The sequence below is a fragment of the Ambystoma mexicanum genome, chromosome 1q, assembly GCF_040938575.1.
Source record: "Ambystoma mexicanum isolate Mex_15411 chromosome 1q, UKY_AmexF1_1, whole genome shotgun sequence".
Taxonomy (NCBI): domain Eukaryota; kingdom Metazoa; phylum Chordata; class Amphibia; order Caudata; family Ambystomatidae; genus Ambystoma; species Ambystoma mexicanum.
Genome location: NC_090922.1, coordinates 389,763,201 through 389,787,959, shown reverse-complemented (window position 1 = coordinate 389,787,959; position 24,759 = coordinate 389,763,201). Strand labels below are relative to the sequence as shown.

At 51.2% G+C, this 24,759-nt stretch overlaps 1 protein-coding gene across 8 annotated transcripts in view; it reads right to left on the bottom strand.

The window, feature by feature from the left end:
- The window catches only part of CHD9 (chromodomain helicase DNA binding protein 9), a 3,201,601-nt gene that overhangs the window by 198,620 nt on the left and 2,978,222 nt on the right, over window positions 1-24,759 (bottom strand). The window contains exon 37 of one of the 8 annotated variants that reach the window (XM_069639531.1): window positions 15,992-16,537. The exons of the other annotated variants lie outside the window; for them this stretch is intronic. Within the exon in view, the coding sequence (XP_069495632.1) occupies window positions 16,058-16,537 (480 nt within the window). The 3' untranslated portion in view covers window positions 15,992-16,057. Of the gene's footprint in view, window positions 1-15,991; window positions 16,538-24,759 lie in introns of those variants that run through there. 8 annotated transcript variants of the gene reach the window in all.

Below are 24,759 nucleotides of genomic sequence, written 5' to 3'. Positions count from 1 at the left end.
GGTGGACACTGTCCTGGCGCCTTTGGCACCAGGCTCATGAACAAAAGTAAACAAGAACATCTATTTAACACCAAAAAGTTTTTATTATGGACATAACACTTCAGATGCATTAACCTTGAACATTCCATCCATTAAGCAGCCCCAAGTGTATTCTTGGGTGTGGCTGCTAGGATTGCCTTTGCACATGCTCCCTCTCTAGGAGTGGCAGGGTGTGGCTGGTAAGCCGGTGTAAGGGAGAATTCTCATTTCATGGCTAATTTCCCTTACCTAGTGAGTCCCTCAGCAGCTTTGCTGTATCTCTGCAGTTATTTCTTTCCACTTGGTAAGAGTGTGAGCTTTTCCCCCACTCTTACTTGTGTTTTGCTATGTGTTTTACCAGTTTTTGGTGATTGTGGACTCTGGAGTACACCATTTCAGTAGCCCCCTTCTTGTGTGTGTCACACAGTACCTTCTGTGCAGTGACACAGGGTTGTCGCTTAGACTTCCTACCGACTCCATTTCTGAGGCTGACTACTGTCCCCCAGAAAAGGGTAAAGTTACCATTAACTTTACTTAGTCAAATTAACCACAGATCCAGTACACCCCATTTTACAGGGAGTGCTGGGAAGGGTTACTCCTTAGCCCTTTTTAATCTGTACCTCCTAGAGCATTGTTTTGCTCTAAACATTTAGACGTGGCTGGTGGCAGTGGTATGTACCCTAATTTTCTACCGCGGTTATCTTATATAACCGTGGTAATATTGTAGGCTATTATGTTAGCCTCGAACTTAAACCCGCTTGACCAAATGCTTTTTCTTTTGGCGGTTTATTCGCCATTTCTTTTTGTTAAACTCCTTCTTGTGTTTTACTTTGTACGGCAAACCAGGTTTGCCTTCTTTGTTCAGTGCCTTTTGGCGGTATTCTGCCAAGAAACCCTCCTCTAGGCGCCTGGGTGTGTAGGTGGGCTGAATGTGAGGGAGAGGTGTAGTCACCCCCTGCACATGGTATCCTAGAAAACCCAAGTCACACTTTTTCATGATTGGCTGAGGTTGTTGTCCGGGCTGGACAACCCCCCTGCTGGGTTATTGACAGCCAGGCTGTGTGAATGGGGGATTTTTGCATAAAAGGCAGGTCTCTTGGGCTGGAAGTCAGAGAGTCGCCACTGGAACTACAAGGAACCGAAGAGAAGCGGAGGAAAGGTCAACTGCTGCAACTATCCCGTCCTGATGAAGCCCTGCTGCAGTCCTGAGCTACCATCCCTACAACGACTAAGAGAAGATCCAGTCCGGAGTCTTCTTCCCTTGAGCCTGGTGGGGATAACCAGCTCATCTTCTTCAGCCAGAGGTCCCCTTTGTTCTCGAAATTGCTGCAAACTGCTGCAGTGGTCCGGATAGCCACCTGAAGAGCCTCTCCTGTTTTGAAGGAGCGCACCTTTTATTCATCGTTGCTGCTGCCGGCCTCATCCCTGTGTTGTGTAGACCCCCTTCATCGTCCTTCTTCGTGCCGAAGCCAGGAATCATGGGTCTACAGGAAACTACCAGGAACAACTGCCGTGGCACCAGCTTCTTCTTTGAAAAGGTACTGTGTCCTGCTTGAGGAATCTTGGGTGAAATCGCTATTTCACTTATAAGGCTTGCCCTTATTTTTCCCTCCTTATAACTTTTGCTTCTGAACATTTGACAATATCTAAAGTACTCTTGGCAACTTTGAATCGCGAACTATCTGACCTGTGATCTTCGACGCAGGAACCCGGTTCCACTTGACATTGGCTCCAGCCTCCTGACTCTTGCATTTCTGTCCATGAGTGTTCTTCGATTCTGTTTGCCTAACTAGAATATTGCCTATGATTTTTGCCCCCAACTCTCTCTGGGTATCTCGGGTGCTAAGTGTGTTTTTGCCCCGGTAGCATTTCCTGCCGCGGATACGCGTTTATTTAGTAGACCGAACTGTCAAAAAGTGATCACAATCGTATTCACGGTAACGTGTATTGTTCCATAATGCTGGTTCTCTCAAATACAGGGTACTTACCTTGATTCATACCGTACAAAGTGAATTGGTCAGTTGTAGTGTATTTAACGTGTGGTTTTAAATTTAATAGAAGTGTTGTGTTGATAACGAATGGTTTTAAAATAGATGTATTTATATTTTTCTGCCAGAAACCTTGAGTCAGTGTTTGCTTGAGTCACAGTAATTGTGGTCCCTTTGTGTAATCTCTTCTACTGCTCAAACTCTTGAGATAGGCCTGGCTGCTCCGCTACTGCTACCACTTTAACATAGTAGTACAGGCTTGTACCAAAGGTAAAACTTGTATTGCCACCTTTAGTCTTAATCGTGTGTAGTGGTCCCTAAGGGCACAGCACAGGTTTCTGCATAACAGCCGGCCCTAATGGGCGTGCCCACGATCACAGCTATATAAAGCTGCCCCGATCATCAAGACAGACGCTTTGCGTTATTCTGCACTTGCAAGCAGCGTAACGCTCACCGTCGCCTGAGGTCAGACTTACCTTTGAGATCCTGCTTCCTGGACATCCTGCTTCCTGCCAGCATACTTACCAACTGGGGGAAGCTATTCTTAACTGTACATCTCTTTGGTGAACCAAGTATTCATATTTACACTTTCCGGAACGCCAAAATCTTCATCTTGGCACCGCAGCACGACACGCTCCATCGTCGACAGCGCCTGCAAGGAAAAACAGAAGACAAGGTTAGACATCGAAAAACTGTCAGTTTAAGGTTGCGCTTCGCCATACTTCGCGCTTTTCTTAAACCATCACTTACCTGCTGTCGAACATTGCGGTAGCATCCATCTTCCATCCGGCCGCGTCTCACAGCTGCATTGAGGCCGCATTTCCATCTAAGGGAAGAAAACAGAAGAGAGACATTATTGCGGGCATAAATAGGAGCAACATATAAAGACATTAAACAGAACAAACAGCATCACAAGAGCTCAAGGAAGACTTACCAATCATAAGGAGAAGCATAGTCACAGCTGGACTGGACTAATCCTCATCAGGGATCAGTGAAGGAACTAGATCCCATTTGACGCGCCCCTGCCAGAAGTAGCAGAACGGAGAGCTTATCTTCCATAATTCGCAGGTGAGCTTTATGGGCCTGCGTATGCTCACTGAAACTGTACTTTGGGATGAAGGGTTCGAGAGGTACAACAATCACAGATTGGCGCACTCACACACTCTTATCTCCACGCAGGAGCAATATCACCACGTACCACCGCTCACAGCTTTTCTACTGAGGGAGAGGCCTGAAGGGGGTGATTCAAGTTCAGGGAGGGCTGCAACCGTGCACCAACGCCTCCGCAGAGACCAGGTGAGCGTAACAGCAATGACCGCAGGCGTGGCTCTGACTGCGTGGGTGTGCATGTTAGCTGGAAGTGGCTTGTGCTGCCCCTCGTAGGCCTCTTGGATGGCTGAAACTATCGACCTTGCTATAGAGGCTTTGGATGCCTGATAACCGGGCCTTGAGACCCCGAAGGTGACAAACAGTGCGTCCAATTTGCAGAAGCCCTTGGTCCTGTCCAGATACAATTTTAGAGCGTGTCTGACATCCAGACAGTGCAAGACCCTCTGAGCCTCGTCCTTGGGGTCGGCATAAAACGTAGGTAAGACTATCTCCTCGTTTAGATGGAAAGCGGAGGCTACCTTAGGTAGGAACACGTGGTGTGTTCTCAGGAGCGCCTTATCCTTGTGGAACATATTATATGGTTCTGAAGCCACCAGAGCCTGGATCTGGCTGACTCTGCGAGCAGAGGTGAGGCCCACCAACAGATATGTCTTAATGGTGACCAGCCTGATGTCCGCGGACGCCATTGACTCAAACGGCTTGTGTGCCAAGGCGCCCAACACAACATTGAGGTCCCACACAGGGTGTGGTTTTTTGATGGGCGGGTAGAGCCTGGAGTAGCCTGCCAAATTTCACTTGACCACCGGTTTGGAAGAGGAGAACACCCCCCCCCCCCCTCTGAATTTCTGTAGGCCCCTATGGCTGCCAAATATGTGCAGCATGTGTCCACCTGCACGCCTGAGTGAGCAAGGCGTGCCGAGAAGGATAGCATATCATCCAACGTGCACGTAAGGGAGGGGGGGAGGTCGATCTCTTTAGAGTCCGCCCAGTGACTCTTGTACTGGCTCCTAGTAGCCTTGCTCCTAGGACCCTGAATAATCTCTAGGTTAGCCTGCGATAGGTTCAGGTGTTTCAGCGTGACCTGCTCAGGAACCACGCTGCAACGGCTAATTTCTGAGGGGTGGGGTGGATGACCCTGCTACCCTCCTGCTGCCCCAGAAGATGAGCTGGACCCATCGGCAGGTGAATAGGTGGCCTGTCAGAGGCTGAGAAGCTCTGAGAACCACGATCTTGCTGGCCACCACAGAGCTATTAGAATAATGCTGAGGCGACAAGATTCTTCTATCTTGCACATAACCCTATGGACCAGGGGTGTGGGAGGCAAGGCATACACACTGTCATGCCGTCCACCGTATCTGGAATGCGTTGCCTAGGGAGCCGGGGCCCTTCCGCTGTCAGGACGCGAGCTGCTGGCACTTCTTGTTGTCCCAGGAGGCAAAGACAAAGAGATCCACTTGAGGATGCCCCCATCTGCTGAAGACCTCCAGCAGCACCCGGTCGTTCAATTGTCCGCTCCCAGTCTGCTGAGCCTGTCTGCCTCCAGGTTGGACTCCCACGGAAGGTGGATGGCCAAGAGGTAGATGTTGTTCTCCACGGCCCATTCCAACATGCTGATGGCTAGGCTGCACAGTGGAGGGGACCTGGTACCCCATTGCGTGTTGACATAGTACATGCTGGTGGAGTTGTCAGTCTGGATGAGGACGATGCCCCCAATGAGCGAAAGGAAAGCTTTGAGAGCTAGCCAGACTCCATGTTATGTTAGGAAAATGTCTTGAGCGCACGGCCACCCTAAGGTATCTTGGCGCTAGAGAGTCAGGCGTGCATCCAGAAAAAAAAGCCAGACAAGCCTATACCGCCTAGAAGAGAAGAGTCTTTACCGCTTTTCTAAAGCGTAGATGATTAGAGAGTTTCTTTAAGGATAGCGGCAGTTCATTCCATAATCTAGCAGCTGCTATGGAAAAAGCCTGACCTCCCATCCGCGTGCGTCGATAGGAGGCACGATGAGCAGATCAGCCGATGCAGAGCGCAACCGGCAGATAGGGTGATAGCGTACAAACTTAACCCGAAGGAACTCTGCGCCCTGATCATATAGAGCACCGTGTACTCTACATAAAGCCTTAAACCTGATGCGCTGGATCACAGGTAGCCAATGAAGAGATCGTAATACTGGGGATATATGGACTCCATAAGGGGTGCCAGTTGCTACCCGGGTTGCCAGGTTTTGCAAGCGCTACAGTCGCTGAATGAGCCCCTTCGGTTGGGCGAGGTACAGAGAGTTGCAATAATCCAGCCGGGATAGTACAAAAGCTGCTACCACCGGCGGACGAAGAGGCTCGCGATCATAGGGAGCACTTTCTTCAGTACTCTCAACTGAAAGTGTCCTGCTTGGCAAACGGCTGCAACTTGGCTGTCCATGAATAAAGTAGCCGACAGTATTTCACCCAAGTTTTCCACTTTCCCTGTAAGAGCGGGGAGGGGACCAAGAGAAGAAGGCCAGAAAGAAGAAACCCAGAGTAAAGAATCGGGAGGGCACCCAACCACCAAGACCTCTGTCTTGTCTCCGTTCAACTTGAGCCAATTGTGGTTCATCCACTACACCACGGCAGCCAGGCATCTCTGCAGGCACAACAACATTTCAGCGCGATCAAGATCTGAACGGATCAGGATCTGAGTGTCATCGGCATGGGAGTAACACATGACGCCGAAAGAGCGGATGAAGCGCACAAGTGCCCAGATGTAAATATTAAATGGAATCGGCAACAAGGACGAACCCTGCGGAACTCCACAGCGGAAATGGCAGGGGACAGATAGAAAAGGCAGCATAGAGAGAGTTTGTGTGTGATCTGCCATGGACACTGTGGTTGTCCAGAGGTACCCCCAGCCTTCCAAAGAGGAATCGGTGATGATGGTGATCTGCGGGGCCGGCTGCCGGAAGGGCTTCCCCGTCTGCAGGTTGCAGTCCCTGGACCACCATGTGAGGTCCGGAAGGAGAGAAGGAATAATGCTGACAAGCTCCGCTTGGGAGTCCCTCTCCTGATTCCATGAGGCTGCGAAGTGCAGCTGTAATCTCCTCATCTTGTGTTTTGTGTAGGGTACGGCCAGTAGGACCGCTGCCATGATACCTAATAAGTGTTGGTACCAACAGGCCGAGGTCACTTCTCGGGTGAGTAAGTGAACGGTGGCCCTCTTGATGGCTGTGGTCCTGTCCTCTGAGGGGTAAACTCTCTAGAGCTTGTGTCCCAGAAGAGGGCCAGAAAGGTCAGGATCTGTGTAGGTTGCAGCTGAGACTTGAGATTGATCAAAAATCCCAGCTCGTGGAGTGTTACCATAAGGGTGGACGAAGTATGATGAACCGCCTCTGGAGATCTCGCCCTGAAGAGCCAGTTGTCCAGGTACAGGTAGATGTGGTGGCCCTGGGCCCTGAGGAGGGCTGCCACTGCATTCATGAACCTGGTAAATACCCAGGGGGCTGAGTTGAGGCCGAAGGGTAGCACCTTGTATTGGAAATGGCAGCCCATGATCCTGAACCGCAGAAAGGAGCGATGCAGCTGCCAAATCGGGACGTGTAGATAAGCGTCCTTCAGATCCAGGGAGCACATCCAGTCTCCCTTGCACAATGTCTCCGCAATGAGTGCTGGCGTAACCATCTTGAATTTTTGAAGAGGGAGGGAGAGGTTGAGGAAAGAGAGGTCCAACGACTCTCAGGCCAGCCTTGTTCTTCTTTTGTATGGTAAAAATGCTGGAGTAGAAGCCCAACCCTTGCCGGGAGGCTGGGACTTCTTCCACTGCCTGGCTCTCGACGAGCGACCGAATTTCCACCAAGAGTTGCTGCCCCAATCTGTGGGAGTGGCGGGGAGGAGGGATGAGAGGGGATTATCGGTAAGCGGTACCCCGTGGACACTACCGAGAGGATCCAGGGGCCCACGAACTGTGCGTGAAGGGCAAGCCTGCCCCCCACCGGAGACACGTGGACCCGAAGGGACGCGTCATGCCTTCTTTCCCTCTGAGGCTGTTGTGGTGGAGAGGGACTGAAAAAAGCCCTTGCCCCCCCTTTTGCTGTTTGCGCCGGTGCTGACTCAGAGAACGTTCAGGCTGCCTGGACCTCTGTTCTTGGAGGCCTTAGAACCCGCCAAACGCTTGCCCCTTCTTGGAGCATTGATGTGACTAGGTGTACGCCTTGGGCGTGGCCTTCGTAAGGATAAAGACTTTGCAGTTTGCGAACTCTTTTTCTTTTTATCTAGCTCCTCATCGGTGGTGGCGTGCAAGAGGTCACCACTCTCGAATGGAAGGTCCAATATGCGTTCCTGGACGTCAGGGTTGAATTTAGTAGCCCAAAGCCAGGCAGTCCTTCTCATGTCCGTGGCGATGCATATGGCACAGCTAGAGGTGTCAATGTGGGCCACGGTGGACTCATGATGTCTTGCGCTACCATTTTAGCCTCTGCCAGTCCCGCCTTGAAACGTGACAGGCTCTGCACGGGAAGTTGCGGAAGGAAGTCCACTATTTCCCACCAAAGCCTCTGGTTAACGGCTGCCAGCATAGCATCCGCATTGGATTAACGAAGATGCAGTGAAGCGTTGGAATAAAGCTTCTTCCCGTACGCCTCCAAGATCTTCTCCTCTTTGCCTAGCAACGCCAAGGATGAGGTGGCCGAGGACGACTGAGGCTTTGAGTAGAGTGACGCTGCAGCAATTCCCGAAGAGTGTGATTGAGGGTGGGCCGACAGCAATAGTGGATCCCCCTCCATTTGCCTATACTTGGCATTGAGGCGCCGATTGACAGGCTGGGCCGAGTGGGCTTTGAACCACCCCTTTATGGCCAAGGCGACAACGTCCTTCTGCATCGGGATCCCCGTTCTAGCTGCGAGGCAAAGAGTGAGGACCTATGCAAGTACCCCCGCCTCCGGTTGTTTGATTTCGGGTTGAGGAAGGCCCAAGTACTCTGCCAGACCTGCAAGTCGTTCGTGGAAGGCCTTGAATGACAATGGCGTTTCGGGGTCTTCTTCCTCGCCTGTATCCACCAGGGCGTACGGCTGGTCCGGAGTGGGTGGAGGGGTGCTGGACACCGAGGGCTGCGGTGTGGAGTAGGGCTGTACCAAACTTCGGCTTTGAGTCCCTATTCTGCCGAAGTTCGGCTGAAATACAGCTATCCACTTTCTATGATTAGCTGCCCTCTCCCTGTTTGGGAGATGACAGCCAATCATAGCAAGTTTGACAGTGTTCAGGCTGCAGAAGCCAAACAAGCTGTTTGCCTATTGGCTTCTGCAGCCTGACCACAGAGGAACCAGCCTAACGTGTTGAAATAGGAAGCGAAGGAAGGGAACAGTTCTTCCGTTCCCTCGGTTCCTATGCCAACGGACGGGCTCCAGCAGATGCCAGCACCCGGACACAGAGAAATCACCAGGTAAGTGACCACCCCCACCCCCTCATCACGGTGAGGCCGCAGTGGTGCCCTGCACCCCCGCGGCCTCGCCGCAGTTATATTGTTGTTAATCGGGCCACCGGTGCAAAGCCGGTGGCCCGACATTTGTTTTGCATTGGGGGGCCACTCCTAGACTCATGAGGCTGCAGGGACACTGAGGCCACCCCGGCATCCTCGCTTTGAAAAGGGGAAGAAGGTTTTTTTCTGGTGAAAATGGTTCTGTCTCCCGTCACTAGCGAGGGATGCCCGTGCTGTATGGAGGAAAGGGACGGGACGTAAGGGTAAGTCTGGGAAATTAAACTACCTAATAATGCCTCTAGATATTGGATCTCTGCTCGGGGATGACAACTGATCTGTGGTTGAGTCTTGCTACAATTTGGGAATTATGGCCTTTACAGCCCCTACCATACCAACGCTTGAGAAAATTAAGCGAAGGTCAGATAGTGTTGGTCGGAAATAGAGTGTGCTGTGAAGGGGAGTGGCAGGATATAGTTTGATAGGGAGAAGATTGTTTTGAAGAAAGGATCAGTGTGTAAAATTAGCAGCTTCACCAGAATCTGATGTGCTATTTACGATCCATACAGGTACCAAGCAGTTTACCGTTTTTTGGCCAGCTACAGAGAGGAGGATGGTAAAGGTGTATGTGGAGTTTTTGAAAGGGTGGCCAAAGCTGGTGCCACAGAGATTTAAGGATTTAGAGGAAGTAGAAACTTCAGTAAGACATGTGACAGATGTGACCAAGAGCGTGCAGGTGTTAGAGACAGTGTACAATAGAGAAAAAGAAGCGTTTGAGGTGGCCCATCGAACAGCCCCAATGTGTTTTGAGGGAGATGTTCTATGTGCCATAAGAAAAAATAAGTATCTGAACAACCTTACATTACCACCACAGTATGTCTCACAGCATTTTCTCTTCTACTGGCAGGGGTAACATGGTGTTGTATGCGGTGCTGTTGCCAGTCAGGAGCCTTGGAAATACAAACTAGACCCCACAACTCGCCTCTTTGGCCTGGCCCGGAAGACCTCAGCCCCTCTTTTGTCCGGCTAGAAATGCAGCAAGAAAGTGAAATGCTGCAGCAGGAGTTTTAGAAATTGCTGTAAACCTCTCAAAACTATGAAGATTATTTTATACATTGTGAAAGCAAAGTGGAAAAGGTTGATGGTTTACCTGCACTAACGAAAAGCAGGAATGGACCATAGTTAGTTGTAGATTAGAATAGAATTCCCTGTGCAAACGAAAAACAGGTGAATTGGGGATCTAGCACAGGGTTATAGACAGATAAGCTAATTAGTTGCGCAGTAAGCCTAAAAGGGGGTGGGGGTCTGTGAATGCTGATTACCCCTGGGGGAGCAGCAATAAGATACATGCTGTTATGATGCCATGAAGGCAATAAAATGACTGTGATCCTAAACGATATAAACCACGATATGGGAGGAGTTTGGGAATAGTGTTGGATACCTGTAGTGTTGTATTGTTTTAGCCCGAGAGTTTGTTATTGTTCTTTTTCTTATAGCAGACAATGCATAGGGACATCACCACTTATTGGTTTTAGGCAAAACTTGACCCAAAAGCTCCCTAAAATAGACATGCACTATAAGCCTGCTGAAACAGTGCTTTCAACGGCTCTAGCGTGCTTGTGGTTAAGGCCACCTTGGCCTCCATCTTGGATTGTGCCGGCTTAAACCAGCTCAAACAACAGTGCCTTATTCTCATGTGCATCAGGAGGCGGTGGCTCACATTCCACCCCAGAGGAGGACTACGCCTGAATCATCAGAATAGAACGACTGACCCGGAAGAGCAGGATCACGTGAAGACTGGAGACAAGCAGAAAACAGAAGATGTACTACAGATGTACACAATTAACTCTATTGTTGTATCTTGGGGGCGCAGGAGATTAAACGGATATGACGTATATTATGAGGGGCCAGACTATGTGGTAAAATAAGGGGTGGGCGACTTGGAGCAGGGCAGGGTTAGTTCGGGTGGTGGGCTGATAAGATGCCATTTGTTGTATAGTTTGCAAACCAGCCATAAATGACACCTTGCTTTTTACACTTCCAATTGATTCCTGAGGCCTTTTGTCTGATTTTGCATTCATATAGTAAATGACCCAAAACAACAGAGAGAACATTAAAGTGCGTGTTTTAATTTTCTGAATGAAACTGCTTTAATATTAACTGTGTTTCCCAACATGACGACCGGTAATATTCAAACAGCATGTGAATCTATGCAAAATCCAATGCTGGAGAACATGGACTTCTTTTATTTACCAAATACAGAGAAATAGCCTGGATGTCTACAAGACAGAACTACTGAAAAGCTTTCCACTGAAATGAATAAAGAAAATACTGGTTACGCATCGCAACATATTGGCGGTAATTCATAGAATTCACCGCACAAGTGGCGCACGCGGCTGGCGCCAGCCGCGTGCACTAAAATCCATTTCCGCGCACAGTGTATTCATGGATTTTAGCTTACAAAACCAGTCGTGGCGCAGCGACCCTGCAGCAGCACCAGTTACGCCCCCAGCCCCTCCCCGTGCGCCATGCACAGCGCACAAATCCCGTACATGGCGCACAGGCCCCCAACCACGAAAACGCCTGTAAAACTCCCTGCTCACCCCTCCGAATACACATACCCTGCTGCACGGGGAGTGTCACACGGGATTGGAGCGGGGTACGTGTATAACGGGTTTGCGGGAAGTTTCACACGCAAAATGCCCCGTGCGAGTGGGGTACATGTATTCCTGGGGTGCGCGGGAAGTTTCACACGCGATTGGAGAGAGGAACGTGTATTTCGGGGGTGCGCGGGAAGTTTCACACGCGAAATGCCCTGTGCGAGTGGGGTACGTGTATTCCTGGGGTGCGCGGGAAGTTTCGCACGTGATTGGAGAGGGGAACGTGTATTTCAGGGGTGCGCGGGAAGTTTCACACGCAAAATGCCCAGTGCGAGTGGGGTACGTGTATTCCTGGGGTGCACGGGAAGTTTCACACGCGAAATGCCCTGTGCAAGTGGGGTATGTGTATTCCTGGGGTTAGCGTGAAGTTTCACACGCGATAGGCCCTGTGCGAGTGGGGTACGTGAATAACTGGGCTTCGCGGGAAGTTTCACACACTATTTTGCTGTCAGAGCGGGGTACGTGAATTTCAGGGGTGCGCGGGGAGTCCTACACGTGAATTGGCAGTGTGGGTCCTCCCAGGTGTTCCCTCTACACCCTCCACGGCCCCTGCAGGCAGCCCACACCACAGGGGACTACCCTGCACCCCTGGTCATGTCCGGCAGGCAGCCCATCCACCATGGGCATGCCCCCCCATCCAAGCCACATGTCACCTTGCACTAGTGATCACCAACTCATGTCCCCCAGCACCCCCAGCAGTGAGGGGCACCTGCCAGCAGGCCCCCACTCATGTCCCCCAGCACCCCCACCCCCCAGCAGTCAGGGGCACCTGACAGCAGGCCCCCACTCATGTCCCACACATGTCCCCCAGCAACTCCACCCCCCAGCAGTCAGGGGCACCGGCCAGCAGCCCCACCCCCAGAAGTCAGGGGCACTTGCCAGCAGGCCCCCACTCATTTCCCCCAGCACCCCCACCCCCCAGCAGTGAGGGGCACCTGCCAGCAGGCCCCCACACATGTCCCCCAGCCCTCAGCAGTCAGGGGCACTTGCCAGCAGGCCCCCACTCATGTCCCCCAGCACCCCCGCCCCCCAGCAGTCAGGGGCACCTGCCAGCAGGCCCCCACACATGTCCCCCAGCACCCCCACCCACCAGCAGTCAGGGGCACTTGCCAGCAGGCCCCCACTCATGTCCCACACATGTCCCCCAGAACCCCCACTCCCCAGCAGTCAGGCGCACTTGCCAGCAGGCCCCCACTCATGTCCCACTCATTTCCCCCAGCACCCACGTCATGACGATCCTCAATCATGGGCCTTATGGCCACCCACATCACACCCCACGCCACCCCAGCCCAAAGACACAAACAAGTATTGCATCCACCCACAGAGAAATGGCCATTACATGATACAATCCAAGTGGCAAGTATGTACATGAACACATGTCCGTCACACACACACACAATGGGTGCAAGTGAATGTGAAAACCCATATGATGACATGCATGAAACCAATGAGAGAATACCAGACACCGAAGTATGAAACAAAAATGTATTGAACACAACATGAATGTAATGAAAAAAAAAATCAATAATGGGAATAAGAAATAAAATGCAGCATGTCCAGAAAAAAATATTAAATCAGAATCCAAAGAAATCCAAATGAAAATGTGTCCAAAGTCTCAGTCCAACAAAGCAAATCCAAGGGAAAAAAAATATATGAAATCCATTGCGCCAAGGTGAAATAAAAATAAAAACGAGAAACATCCACTGTTCAACTATATACAAATAACCAATCCAGGGTCCATGAGCCCAATAAATCAAATGAAACCTACAAAAAACCCTACCTAATAATGAACTATATACAAAAATGTGATGCATTGTCCAAGCTGGCCAAAATAAACAAAAACAGAAAGGAAACCTAACACTATCTAACTATTTACAATGGCAGCGGGCTAGTCCGACGGCTCACTTTTTGATGTCCCGGGCCAGGGCATCATCAAACTCTCCCTCTCAATGTCCTGGAGGTGGTCCTCTTCCATGGCCCCGAGGGTTCGCAGGGACGACGACATGTTCACCTCCAACCCCCTGCAAATTGCCTCGAGGCACTCGGCCCGCCTCAGGGCCCTTCGCATGGAGTTCTCCACCCTAACCATTGTGAGCCGTGCCTCTTCCGCTCGCTGCCGCTCCGCATCTATGGCGTGGCCCAACCGCTGCAACACAGAAGACACTTGAAATCCGGGGTCCTCCTGCCCTATGGCTGATGCCTGCCCCTCCGATGTTGAAGGCCCTGAGCCATCATTGCTCCCACCATGTTGCTGCTGCTGTGCCTGCACCCTGGCTCTTGCTGCCTGCATGTCCTCCTCCGGCTGGGGTGCAGTTGTCGTGGTGGCCACCCCTGCTGACGTCCGACTCCCGACTGTGGCAGGTATGTGTCCTCCACCAGCCTGGCCGCTGGGTCAGGGGCAGCTCCACAGGGTACCCAGGTGATACATGGGTGGGAATATGGCATGGAGGACGACTGGCGCGTAGGGGGTTCAGGTGAGGAGGGGGTCGCAAGAAGGTCCAGCACACGGAGGAATCCAGCACGGGTGACCCGTCCCAGTAGGTCAACGTGGCCAAAGAGGCATGCGAGACGACGTGCAGTCTGCCCACGAAAAGACTGCAGGTCACGTTGCATGCCCCGTTGACGCAACGCTATCCCACTCAGGATAGGCTCAACACGGTCCCGGATAGCCATGTCCGCAGGGAGAGGAAGGCCAGTTGTTGTGCGCTCATCCCCCTCCCTGAAAACGGGTCTGGACGTAGGCATCTGTTAGGCAGAAACCTGTGCAGTTCCCTTGGGGACCACTGCAAAAGATTTAAGACTACAGGTATAGCAGTAAACCCACTTGGTAGCAGTCTGCACCACCCAGATTTACCTGGTAGCTGTGGCTGAGCAGTCAGACTTCCCTCAAGAAGAGTTAGGCAGTATGCAAAGTATACACAATATGTACTCAGGCACAATAGCACAAGCAAACACTGACCAGAGCTTGGTTTCAAAAGTATATAGTTATTTATTTATCAAACACACATAAGTTGAAATCACTCTAGCAAAATATAGTAAAAACACTTCAAACACAGTTATAATGAAAGCAGTTTCAACCCTTACTCCTATCTAGACAACTCTAGGTTAACACCACATAATTAAAACAGAGGTGAGCGCTTAACGTTAGATGACACTCTAGTAGGTTAAAGAAGGGAGGGAAAAAGAGCAGAATTAGGATAAACACACCACTCTAAGGTCAAGAACACTTTTGGTAAGCTCAAAGAAGCACAAAGTCACAGGTGAGCAAAAGTCACTAAGCAGGGCCCACTCTTAGAGCAGACAGAGCGAAAACGTGCCCAAGATCACACAGTTGGTAGGGATTCAGAGTCTTGCAAAAGAGTTCGGAAAAGAGTTAGAGAGGCTCAGAAAGTTTAGCCAAAGTGTCCCAGGCAATCCCAGGATCGAAAGCCGAGGGCTAAAACTACCTCGTACAGTCGGTGGCAAGGGAAGCCAGGCGGAACACGGTACCTTAAGCGGAAAGGATCCTCCAGCGGTGGCAGTTGTTCCAGGCAGTGGCAGCAAGGCTCGACGTCGGTCAGGGGAGAAGAAGATCTCGCTGAAGAGCAGAAGAAGAAGGTCGTTGCACTGCCCGGGAAGAAACCAGCCGCGGAGTCCTCCGGTTAAAGGGTGGTACCGACTTTCGCGGTTGGGGTAAAAGTGGTGGGGTTCCGGTTGCCGGGGTGCTTGGCACTGGCAAGGCGGCCACGGGATACCTCGAAGAACGGAAAGAAGGTGAAAACTGGTTGTCCCCACCAGTCAAGGGAAGGAGCCACTCCGTTAAGAGTTCTCCTCGGTCGTTGGAAAAAGTGGTGAGACGGTTCAGCAGGGCTCCACCGGGTGGTGTCGTCGAAGCAGGTCGGCTCAGCTCTTCCCTCGTCGGATTCTTGGTCCTGTGGCAACTTCTGAAGTTCCAGTCCCCAAAGCCCTGCTTTTATGCAGCAAACCCCCATTCACCCAGCCTAGCTGTCACTCAAACATGCTAAGTGGTGAGCCGGCCGGCTCACCACTTGGGCCAATCAGGACGGAGTGCGACTTGAGTTACCTAGGTAACTCAGTCCAGGGTGCCTAAATCCCCCTCCACCCCTCCTAAGTACCCCAGACAGAGTGGCACCACTTTGGAGGGCTTCTGTGGAGAAGCCCGCCAAAAGTGGAACAAAGGGCTCCACTTTGGGTCAGAGTTACAGAGGCGAACGCCAACGCCATTTTAGAATCAAGTTTTGGCAAAAAGTCCCAACCGGAGTTATAATAATAAATATATAAACCAGCGGTATGTTTAAGGCTACCGTAAATAAATAATTAAATGTGTTAGCCTAAAACAATGGGAAATCCCATAGGGAAATATTCGCGGTCGAATATAAAAAGTAGTTTCCACTGCCACCAGCCAAAACTCGATCAGGGGGGACGGAGACGTGCCCCCTCGACGAACAGACCCTGGGGCAATCGAATTGCCCCAGCCAGTACGTCCACAATATGATGGTTTGTACTGGTTCTGTTCAGGATTCAAGACTAGCAAAGTCTTTGGTGACTTTACATGCCCTGGGAGACAGTAAGTAGTCAGTCCCAGGGTATGGAGTCTATGTTGGGGAGTCCCTAGGACACCCCTGGGTCACGGCACAGAGGGTGCTGTGTAACCCACATCACAAAAATACATGAGGCCCTATGGAGTAAAAGACCCCATAGCCCATTCAACACAAGGTTTAACCAAGAAAACACACTTCAACATGTCCAAGAGTGAGGGTAAAAAGAGTCTCACTCTTGGCAGGAGAAAAAAAGAAACCCCAGAAATCCAGCAAAGCTGCTGGGGGACTCACTAGGTAGGGAAATTCAGCCTAAACAGAGAATTCTCCCTAACAGCATCCCTGCTGGTGCCAGATGATGGAGTGACAGGATCAGGGACAGGATTACATACAGGCACCTCTGTGGCTGCCTGTGCTGCCTCTTGTCCCTGCCCCTGCACTGCACCACTAGCACCAGTGGAATCCCCACCTCCAGACCCCGTGTGTGTCCCTTCCGCGGCCTCCTCCTCCACCAAACCCCCCGCCAACTTGGATGACTCTGTGCCATCTTCCTCCGTTGGACCCTGTGGGGTCTCAGCTGCCCCTTCTGCTGCCGAGGAGTCCACCTCTGACCTCTGCCTCTTGGACCTACCCTCGGCAGCTGTGGCCTGGGACGCGGCACCAGACTCCTCACTCCCAGACGAGATGACAATCTGGGAGGGGAGCCGGGCCTTGCGTCTGCGGCTGGTGGTGCGATCCCTGCCGCTGTGCTCCACAGCACCCTCTCCGCCCTCTTCATCAGTTGACGCTGCAGACAGGGAGAGATAAAACACAGACATCAGGGCACTGTACAATGGACTGATACACACATGACAGTTGCACATGAGTGGCAGTGTCAAACTTCAGACATGGCATCACACTCCACGACACACATGTAATTTCAACTCACACACATGAGCATTTCCACAGCAATATTGCACCAGACAGCAACATCCATACACATACAACAAAATGAACAGCCGAAGGTGAGCCTGACATCACATGAACACAGGGAGTGCACTAGACATGCACACACGCCACCACACTTGCATGTCTACATCTCGTCCAACTGTCGCAGTGATTCGATCGCCATACATGTCACATCTGGCATTCAGCCTTCTACATATCAGTGTCACGTGCATCCATGTTGCATCACAGTTGCACACTTGTCAAATACACACACATGCACATGTACACAGTGCAGATACATGCAGCAGGAGCCACCATCCATGAGTGACACCAAAACCATGCCAACGTACATGCACAGAAATTCAAACGTGTGCTACCACACCTGCATTTGCACAGCATGCTTACCAACACATACACCATCGATGTGTATCACACCTAAGAGGACTCACATGTGGCAGCCTCACGCCCCTGTTCATACACATCCCTATATGGCCCTACGAAAACACATGTGCAACCTGCACACTACTGGCACACCACCACACACACAGCGTCCAATCAGTATGCATGTACACTTAGCGCTCGACTCCAGATGGGTCTGCCTCTCAAGGACCTGGACGTGGAGCGCTGGGCATATGTGTTCCAGGACCCTCATCTGGTGGTCGGACAGGTGGCCCCGACGCCCATTGGCATCCGCTGCCTTCAAGAGGCGCCAGGCCTTGTTGAGGGTCCTGGACCTGAAGTCCTCCAAGTGCTTCTTGACATGTTGTAAGTCGCGGACTGCCACCCCTTCCGCGTTGATGGCAGTCACGATGTCCATCCAGATCCTAGTCCGTCCTTCATTGTCGGCGCGTGAACTTCCAAAGAGGGTATCATACTGCCCGAGGACTTGCTCCACCAGGACACCAACTTCCCTGGCACTGAAGCTGGTGGCCCTCTGCCTCTCTGGCTGGGGGTTGCTAGTGGTGCCAGATGGTGTTGTGCCCGACATGGCAACCCCAGAGGCAGGAGTGGGTGGGCAACTGGGTCCTGGGGCTGGGCTGTGGAGCGACGGTATCCCAGTCGGGAGTCTTCGGTTCCAGCAGGGGTGGTGACAGCAACTGCACCCCTGGCTGACGTGCAGGCAGCAAATAGCAGGGCACGTGGGCAGCAGGCAGTCAGGCAGCAGCAGATGGCAGGTGGGAGCGTGCTCGGGGCTCTGGGGGGCAGTAATTCGGCCTTCTGGGCAGGAGCGTGGTCTTCCGTGTGTTGTTGCGTGGCCAGCTTGATACAGAGTGATTCGGCACGTGAAAATCTTGCACGTCAGCATGTAATTCGAGGAAAGGCCCTTCGCGTGTAAGCGTGTCAGCACACGTATGCGGTTTCATTGGACCAAAGGCCCTTAGCGCGTAAGCGCTTCTGTGACATGACTCTCACAGGCGTTTCCCTCGTGACGTGGGCATAGTGGTTCAGCGCGCGTGAAAAAACTGCACGTCCGTGTGTGGATGCGTGTAATCCGAGGAAATGGCCTACGCGCCTAAGTGACGTGACGCGCGGGCGTTTCCATCAACACGGGTGCATGTTCATCGTACACGTCCAAAAACTGCACATCGGAGTGCCAGCTCGTGTAATTAGAGGAAAGGGCCTTAGCGCGTACACGCGTAAGTGACGCTGTAAGTGTGGGCCGCTTTAAAAGGTACGTGTAGGACCCCATTCCCTTGTACGTGCTTTTCGTGAAGAGCGAGTGGGTGAATTCTGTACTTCTTGTCAGTTCACACGCGATTACTTCACAGCGTTTCAAGTTCGTACTCCCTGTTACCTCTGACAGCGTTCTTTATTTTTTTTGGGCCTGTTTCCTCAAACAGCGTTCACTTCTTCTTTTGTCCTGTCTCCTCAGACAGCGTATAGTTCTTCTTTTGGCAGGGGTGTTGCCTACGCGCACATAAGCGTTTTTTTCACGTTTTTTTTTCCAGGCAGACGGTGAGTCACGCACGCATTTACCAACTGTGCTTGCCTCGTGTGTCGCGTACCCCTTCAGAGGTCATTTTAGGCTTGTGTGAATGAGGACAGGCAGCCAGGAGTGGAACTTAAGTAAAACCTTTCTTCAGGATACAGGAATTCAAAAAGGAACAAAAAGTTAAAGAATGCTGCTTCTTTTTCTTGGAATATGGATGTGGCTTCTCGACCTTGTAGCTAGTCCTCGTAAGCCCACAGCGTCTCAGGCACAGCTCTCTCTCTCTCGAAGTCCTAGAAGAGAATGGCAAAGAGACACACCGTCCATCATTTGTTTTTACCTTATATAGGGGTTGGGGTCCAGGTAGCCAATCAGCACGGACTTGGCTTGGTTCTCTATAAATATCCCCATAAGCTCCGCCCCCTTTCCCTTGGTTTGAAGGAGGGTTGCCTGCCCGCCCCGCCAAGTCCGGGTCCCCGCGAGGAACCCCCGTCTTGAAGAGGTCTGGCACCCTCGAGGTCTCTGTGACTCTTTCTGAAGGTGAGTGTTGGCGGTGAACTCGGAAGCGGGTCTCTGCCTTCCGCGTCACTGGGTACAGCCTCAACCGTGTTGTGAAAGGAACCGCGAGGGAAGCCGGCGTCTGCCTGTGAAGGCGTTCGGCTTACCACGGTCCATGCTGCACTCGGAGCGGAACCCCGCCCCGGTAAGCCAGCGGTTGTCTGGGAAGGACGGCCCAATCGCCTCCGTTCCGGTTTTTCCATTCGCTGGAACAAACTATTCGCGCGTATCCTATACTCATGTAAGCGGTGTCAGCCGTAGTCCTTTCGTCCACGTCTCTCTTCATGCTGTCTTCCGGGGTCCCAAGACTGTTAATTATCTGGACTGTGCTCTCCCGACCTAACAGCTTGGTCGGTTGGTACCCCATCTCAGGTGGTCTTCCTTCGACTGGGTGCTCTTTCTCATGTGGTCCCTCCTCTCGCTTCTTCCCTTTCATGTCCCTCTGATCACATACTCCCCCCGAGGAATCGAGCCGCTTGGGCCGATCAAGGCTCCTGGAAAGGTAATCCGGAACCACCTGGAAGGATATGGGCTTGTGTAACGTTTTAAAGCGATATTCTTGTAGAGTAAGGAACCATCTTAGCACACGCTGATTCAAATCTTTCTGTACGGCCAACCACTGTAAGGGCGCATGGTCAGTAAATATAGTAAATGACCGACCCAGGAGATAGTATCTCAGAGATTCGATTGCCCACTTGATCGCTAAACACTTTTTCTACCGTTGAGTACGACTCTTCGTGGGGAAGCAGTTTACAGCTGATAAAGGCGATGGGATACAGATCCTCCTCTGTTCCTTGTGAGAGCACCGTGCCTAACCCAGAACCAGACGCATCAGTCTGTAGGAAGAATTCTTTATTGAAGTCCGGACAACATAGGACAGGTAGGGCTGAGATTGAATTCTTCAGATGGTTAAATGCCCTGACTGCGTCAGGATCGGAACATACGTCCTTCTTATAGGTGCTTTTTAAGGCCTCTGTCAGTGGGGCTGCCACTGAGGAAAACATGGGTATAAACCTTCTGTAGTAACCCACAAAACCCAAATAAGCCCGTATTTGTTTGCAATTGCTAGGCATGGATAGTTTCTGAATGGCTTCGACTTTGTGAAGTTGGGGCCGGATCCTTCCCATACCTACTAAATGACCTAGGTAACGTGTCTGTTGGGCCCCAATGGTTGTTTTCCTTGGGTTGATTTTCAGTCCGGCCCTCTCCAGTTCTTTTATAACTCTTCCAAGATGTTCAAGGTGTTCTTCCCAGCTCTTGCTGAACACTGTAGTGTCGTCTAAGTAGGCTGAGGTGTAATCGTTGTGTGACATCAGTACTTGGTTCATCAATGCTTGGAACGTAGCAGGAGCCCCATGGAGGCCAAATGGTAAAACTGTGAACTGGTGCAACACTGACGGGGTAGAGAAAGCAGTTTTAATCTTATCTTCTTCCCGTAAGGGTATCTCCAGTAACCCTTAGTAAGGTCTATGGTGGTTAGGTACTGGGCGGCTCCAAGTCGTTCAAGTAACTCGTCTATCCGAGGCATGGGGTAGGCCTGATAGGTTGAGATCTCATTAAGTTTCTGATAGTCCATACAAAATCGAGTCGTGCCATCAGGTTTGGGCACCAGGACTATCGGGGAAGACCAATGACTTGTCGATCTCTCGATTATGCCCAGTTTCAGCATTTCTTCGATTTCAGCTTGCACCTGTGCTCTTTTAGCCTCAGGAAGTCGGTAGGGTCTAAACCGGACGAACTGGTTCGTTAGGGTCTCGATTCTGTGTTCTACTAGTGGAGTTCTGCCTGGAAAGAATGAGAAGCCCTCTCTCAGAGGGTTAAGGACTTCTAGGAGTTCCGTTTTTTCTTTTTCCGACAGGTTTGGTCCCCATTGCACTGCCTGCAGGGCAGAGACCTCGGAACTACTGTCTGGTGTATCGGGACACATTGCATTCATTCCGCTTGGAGCTGTGCTTGGTTCTTTCCAAGCTTTCAGTAAGGTTGATGTGATAGTTCTTGGTTTTCTCTTTTCGGTCTGGTTTTTCTATCAAGTAGTTCACCGGCCCGAGTACATCCAGTACGGTATAGGGACCCCTCCATTGGGCCAGCATCTTATTGTAAGACGTGGGCAATAGTACCAGTACTTTGTCGCCTTTCTGAAAGGACCTTACTCAGGTGTTGCGGTTGTAATATTTTTCTTGTGTCCGTTGTGACCGCCTCAGGATCTCCCTAGCCAGCTCTCTCTGGTGTGTTAGAGTATCCCGAAGATCAATCACATAATCTGTGAGTTGGGTTTCTTCCTCTTGGTTTTCCCATTCGCTGCGTGCTAGATCAAGTACTGTTCGGGGTTTGTGACCAAACAACAACTCAAAAGGGGAGAACCCGGTGGCCGATTGTGGGGTATCACGTAACACCATGACTACCCAGGGTAATACCCGGTCCCAGTTAGTGCCCATGGGCTCAGTTGCCTTTTTTAACATTTGTTTGATAGTCTTGTTATAACGTTCTACCAACCCATCCGTCTGTGGATGATAGACGGTGGTATGGATCTGTTTTATGTTCAGCTGTTGGCAGACTCTCCGCATTACCCCGGATATGAAATTCCGCCTCTGGTCGGTCTGTATCTCGTCTGGGAGTCCCACTCGACAAAAGAAAGGGATTAACAAATTACAGACCTGTGTGGCGCTTGTTCCCTTCATGGGGAAAGCCTCGGGGTATCGTGTTGCGTAGTCTACGATGACTAGGATGTACTGATATCCGTGGCTGTTGGGTTCTAATGGTCCCACTATGTCCATTCCTATCCGGGAAAATGGCTCTTTTATCAAAGGTAACGGCTGTAGCGGGGCCTTCGGTGGTAGCTGGGGATTGGTTTCCTAGCAAACCTCACATTCCTCACAATACTTGGTCACGCCCCGGAACACCCCAGGCCAATAAAACCTTTTCAGCACCTCATCCTGCATTTTTCCCCTCGCCAAATGTCCTCATGTCGTAGCGTCATGTGCTAGCTTCAGGACGGTGGGTCTGAAATTTTGGGGTACCAACAGTTGTTCCAGTTCCCGATCAGCCCTGTCCTTGGTTATCCGATATATCAATCCGTTCGATGATTTGAACCAAGGATATGCTGTTCCCTTGTCTGGGTATGCTATGGCCTGGTTCCAAGTGGTTTTTAGGGTAGGATCTAAGGCCAGTTCACCTCGAAATGTAGGTTGTTTGTCATCGGGTAACCAATCTATGACCTCCGCAAACCTCTTTTCTTTTTCCCACTTCATCTTTTCCCTTCTTACTTCGTTTTGGCTTTTCTTGGGAGGTTTTGGGATGGGAGGCCTTATGTCCATCCGGGAAAAAGGGGCTGTTTGCAACCACTCTGTGTCCCTTACAAATTCGGGGAAAGAGGGGAGATCAGTTCCCAGGAGAACCAGGGTTGGCAGGTGTGGCATGTTGGCAACCTTCATTCTGGACTCCACCCCCTTTACTTCTATGTTAACTACCTTAGAAGGATAGGAAACAGTGTCGCCATGCACGCATTTTATAGGTATCAGAATATCCAGCCCGATCTTCTCCCCACTTACTTCCGGTCTGAAAGCTGCCTGTTTGCTTCCGCTGTCCAGCAGAGCCTTCTGGGTAGTTCCGTCCACCCGGACATCTAGGAAGTATGGTTCACGACTCCTCCGGTATTCCCTTCCTTGAACGAACCCGATTTCCATGGGCTCCACTGGTTTAGGTTTCTTTGGACAAAACCTTGCTATATGGCCCCATTCACCACAATCAAAGCATTGGGGCTGTCTGGTTACGGTGGGCCATGTTATGTTTTTGGCTTCCCCTCGTGCCGGCCTTTGTTCAACCGTTCCTTGTGGTTTCATCGCTCCGGTTCTGGGAAATAGTTCAATCATGGATGCTCGGACTGAACCTGCTTTCTGGAAGGCAGAAGCGATGTCGATGGCTTCGGTCAGTGTGGGCCGGTGGTGTTGCCTCACCCAACTCTGCATCGTTGAGGGGAGTGCCTCTGTGAACTGTTCCAGCTTAATCTTGTACACCATCTCCTGAATGCTGCTGCTGGAAGGCTTCAGCCACTTTTCTTTCAAGTCGTGGATCCGATAATACAGCTGATGAGGTGTCTCCCCATCTTTAGTTTAGCATCCCTCAGGCGGATCCGGTATGACTCATCATCCATTCCCATACGTTCAAGCATGGCTCTCTTGATGTCTGAGTAGGCAGTGTCCCCCGCTGGGTTGGCCGCTTGGTATGCTCCTTGCATGCTGCCGGTCAGCAAGGGTGCAATGAAGTGACCCCACTTCTCCATGGGCCATTGTGCATTGCGTGCCACTCTTTCGAAATTGGTGAAGAAGTAACAGGGGTCTTCACTGATTTGGTATTTTTGTAACACAGCTGTAGGAGCCATCGGATTGCCTCTACTGGTTACCACAGCCTCCGTCATTTTCTTTAGTGCATCTTGGTTTGCTGCATGCAACTGAAGGGTTTGTTGGATGGTTTGGCGGTCAGTCTGCGCCTGATGTGACTAGACCTGTATGATCTGCTGAAGTTGCTGCTGTCCTTCTGCCAGTGTTTGAATGATACCTTCCATGGCGTGCTGTGACATCCCACCGCTGCCACCAAATTTGTGAATGAGGGACAGGCAGCCAGGAGTGGAGCTTAAGTAAAACCTTTATTCAGGATACAGGAATTAAAAAAGGAACAAAAAGTTCAAGAATGCTTCTTCTTTTTCTTGGAATATGGATGTGGCTTCTCGACCTTGTAGCTAGTCCTCGTAAGCCCACAGCGTCTCAGGCACAGCTCTCTCTCTCTCGAAGTCCTAGAAGAGAATGGCAAAGAGACACACCGTCCATCATTTGTTTTTACCGTATATAGGGGTTGGGGTCCAGGTAGCCAATCAGCACGGACTTGGCTTGGTTCTCTATAAATATCCCCATAAGCTCCGCCTCCTTTCCCTTGGTTTGAAGGAGGGTTGCCTGCCCGGCCCGCCAAGTCCGGGTCCCCGTGAGGAACCCCCGTCTTGAAGAGGTCTGGCACCCTCGAGATTTCTGTGACGCTTTCTGAAGGTGAGTGTTGGCGGTGAACTGGTGTCACGCCTCAGGGAACCTGCCGGCTTTGGAAGAAGTGGAAGCTGCGCCCACCATAGCGGGTTCCATCATGTTTTTTGGGAAACGCGCTGTGCAGGTCTAGCTGTCGTTGCGACGTTCCTGACACCGGTATTTAATCCCTTCACTTCCGGGGTCGGGTGCGTTGCAACGTACAGTGTTTTCGTCCTGTTTATAGCGCTGCTGTTTTTTCGTGGAATTTCCCTTTTTTCCGTCGTTGACCTTTCTTTCCTTTTTCGCCCCCTTTTTTTTCCTTTCCTTGCTCTCCGTACTTTTAGCCAGTATCTCCTCGCTTTCTTGACTCCTCCTCCCTTGTCTGTTCCGTTCCCGTCTCTTATCCTTCCTCCCTCCCTCCCGTCTTGTGCTTTTCTCTCTATACTTATTCTGTTGATTCTTGCTTCCTTCCTGTATGGTGCTTACCTCTCTTGGTCCTCTTCTTATTGCCCTCCTCTGTTCCTATTCTGCTTATCTCTCCGTGTACCGACCATTGCCTGTCTTGTGGATTGCCTCGCCAAGCCC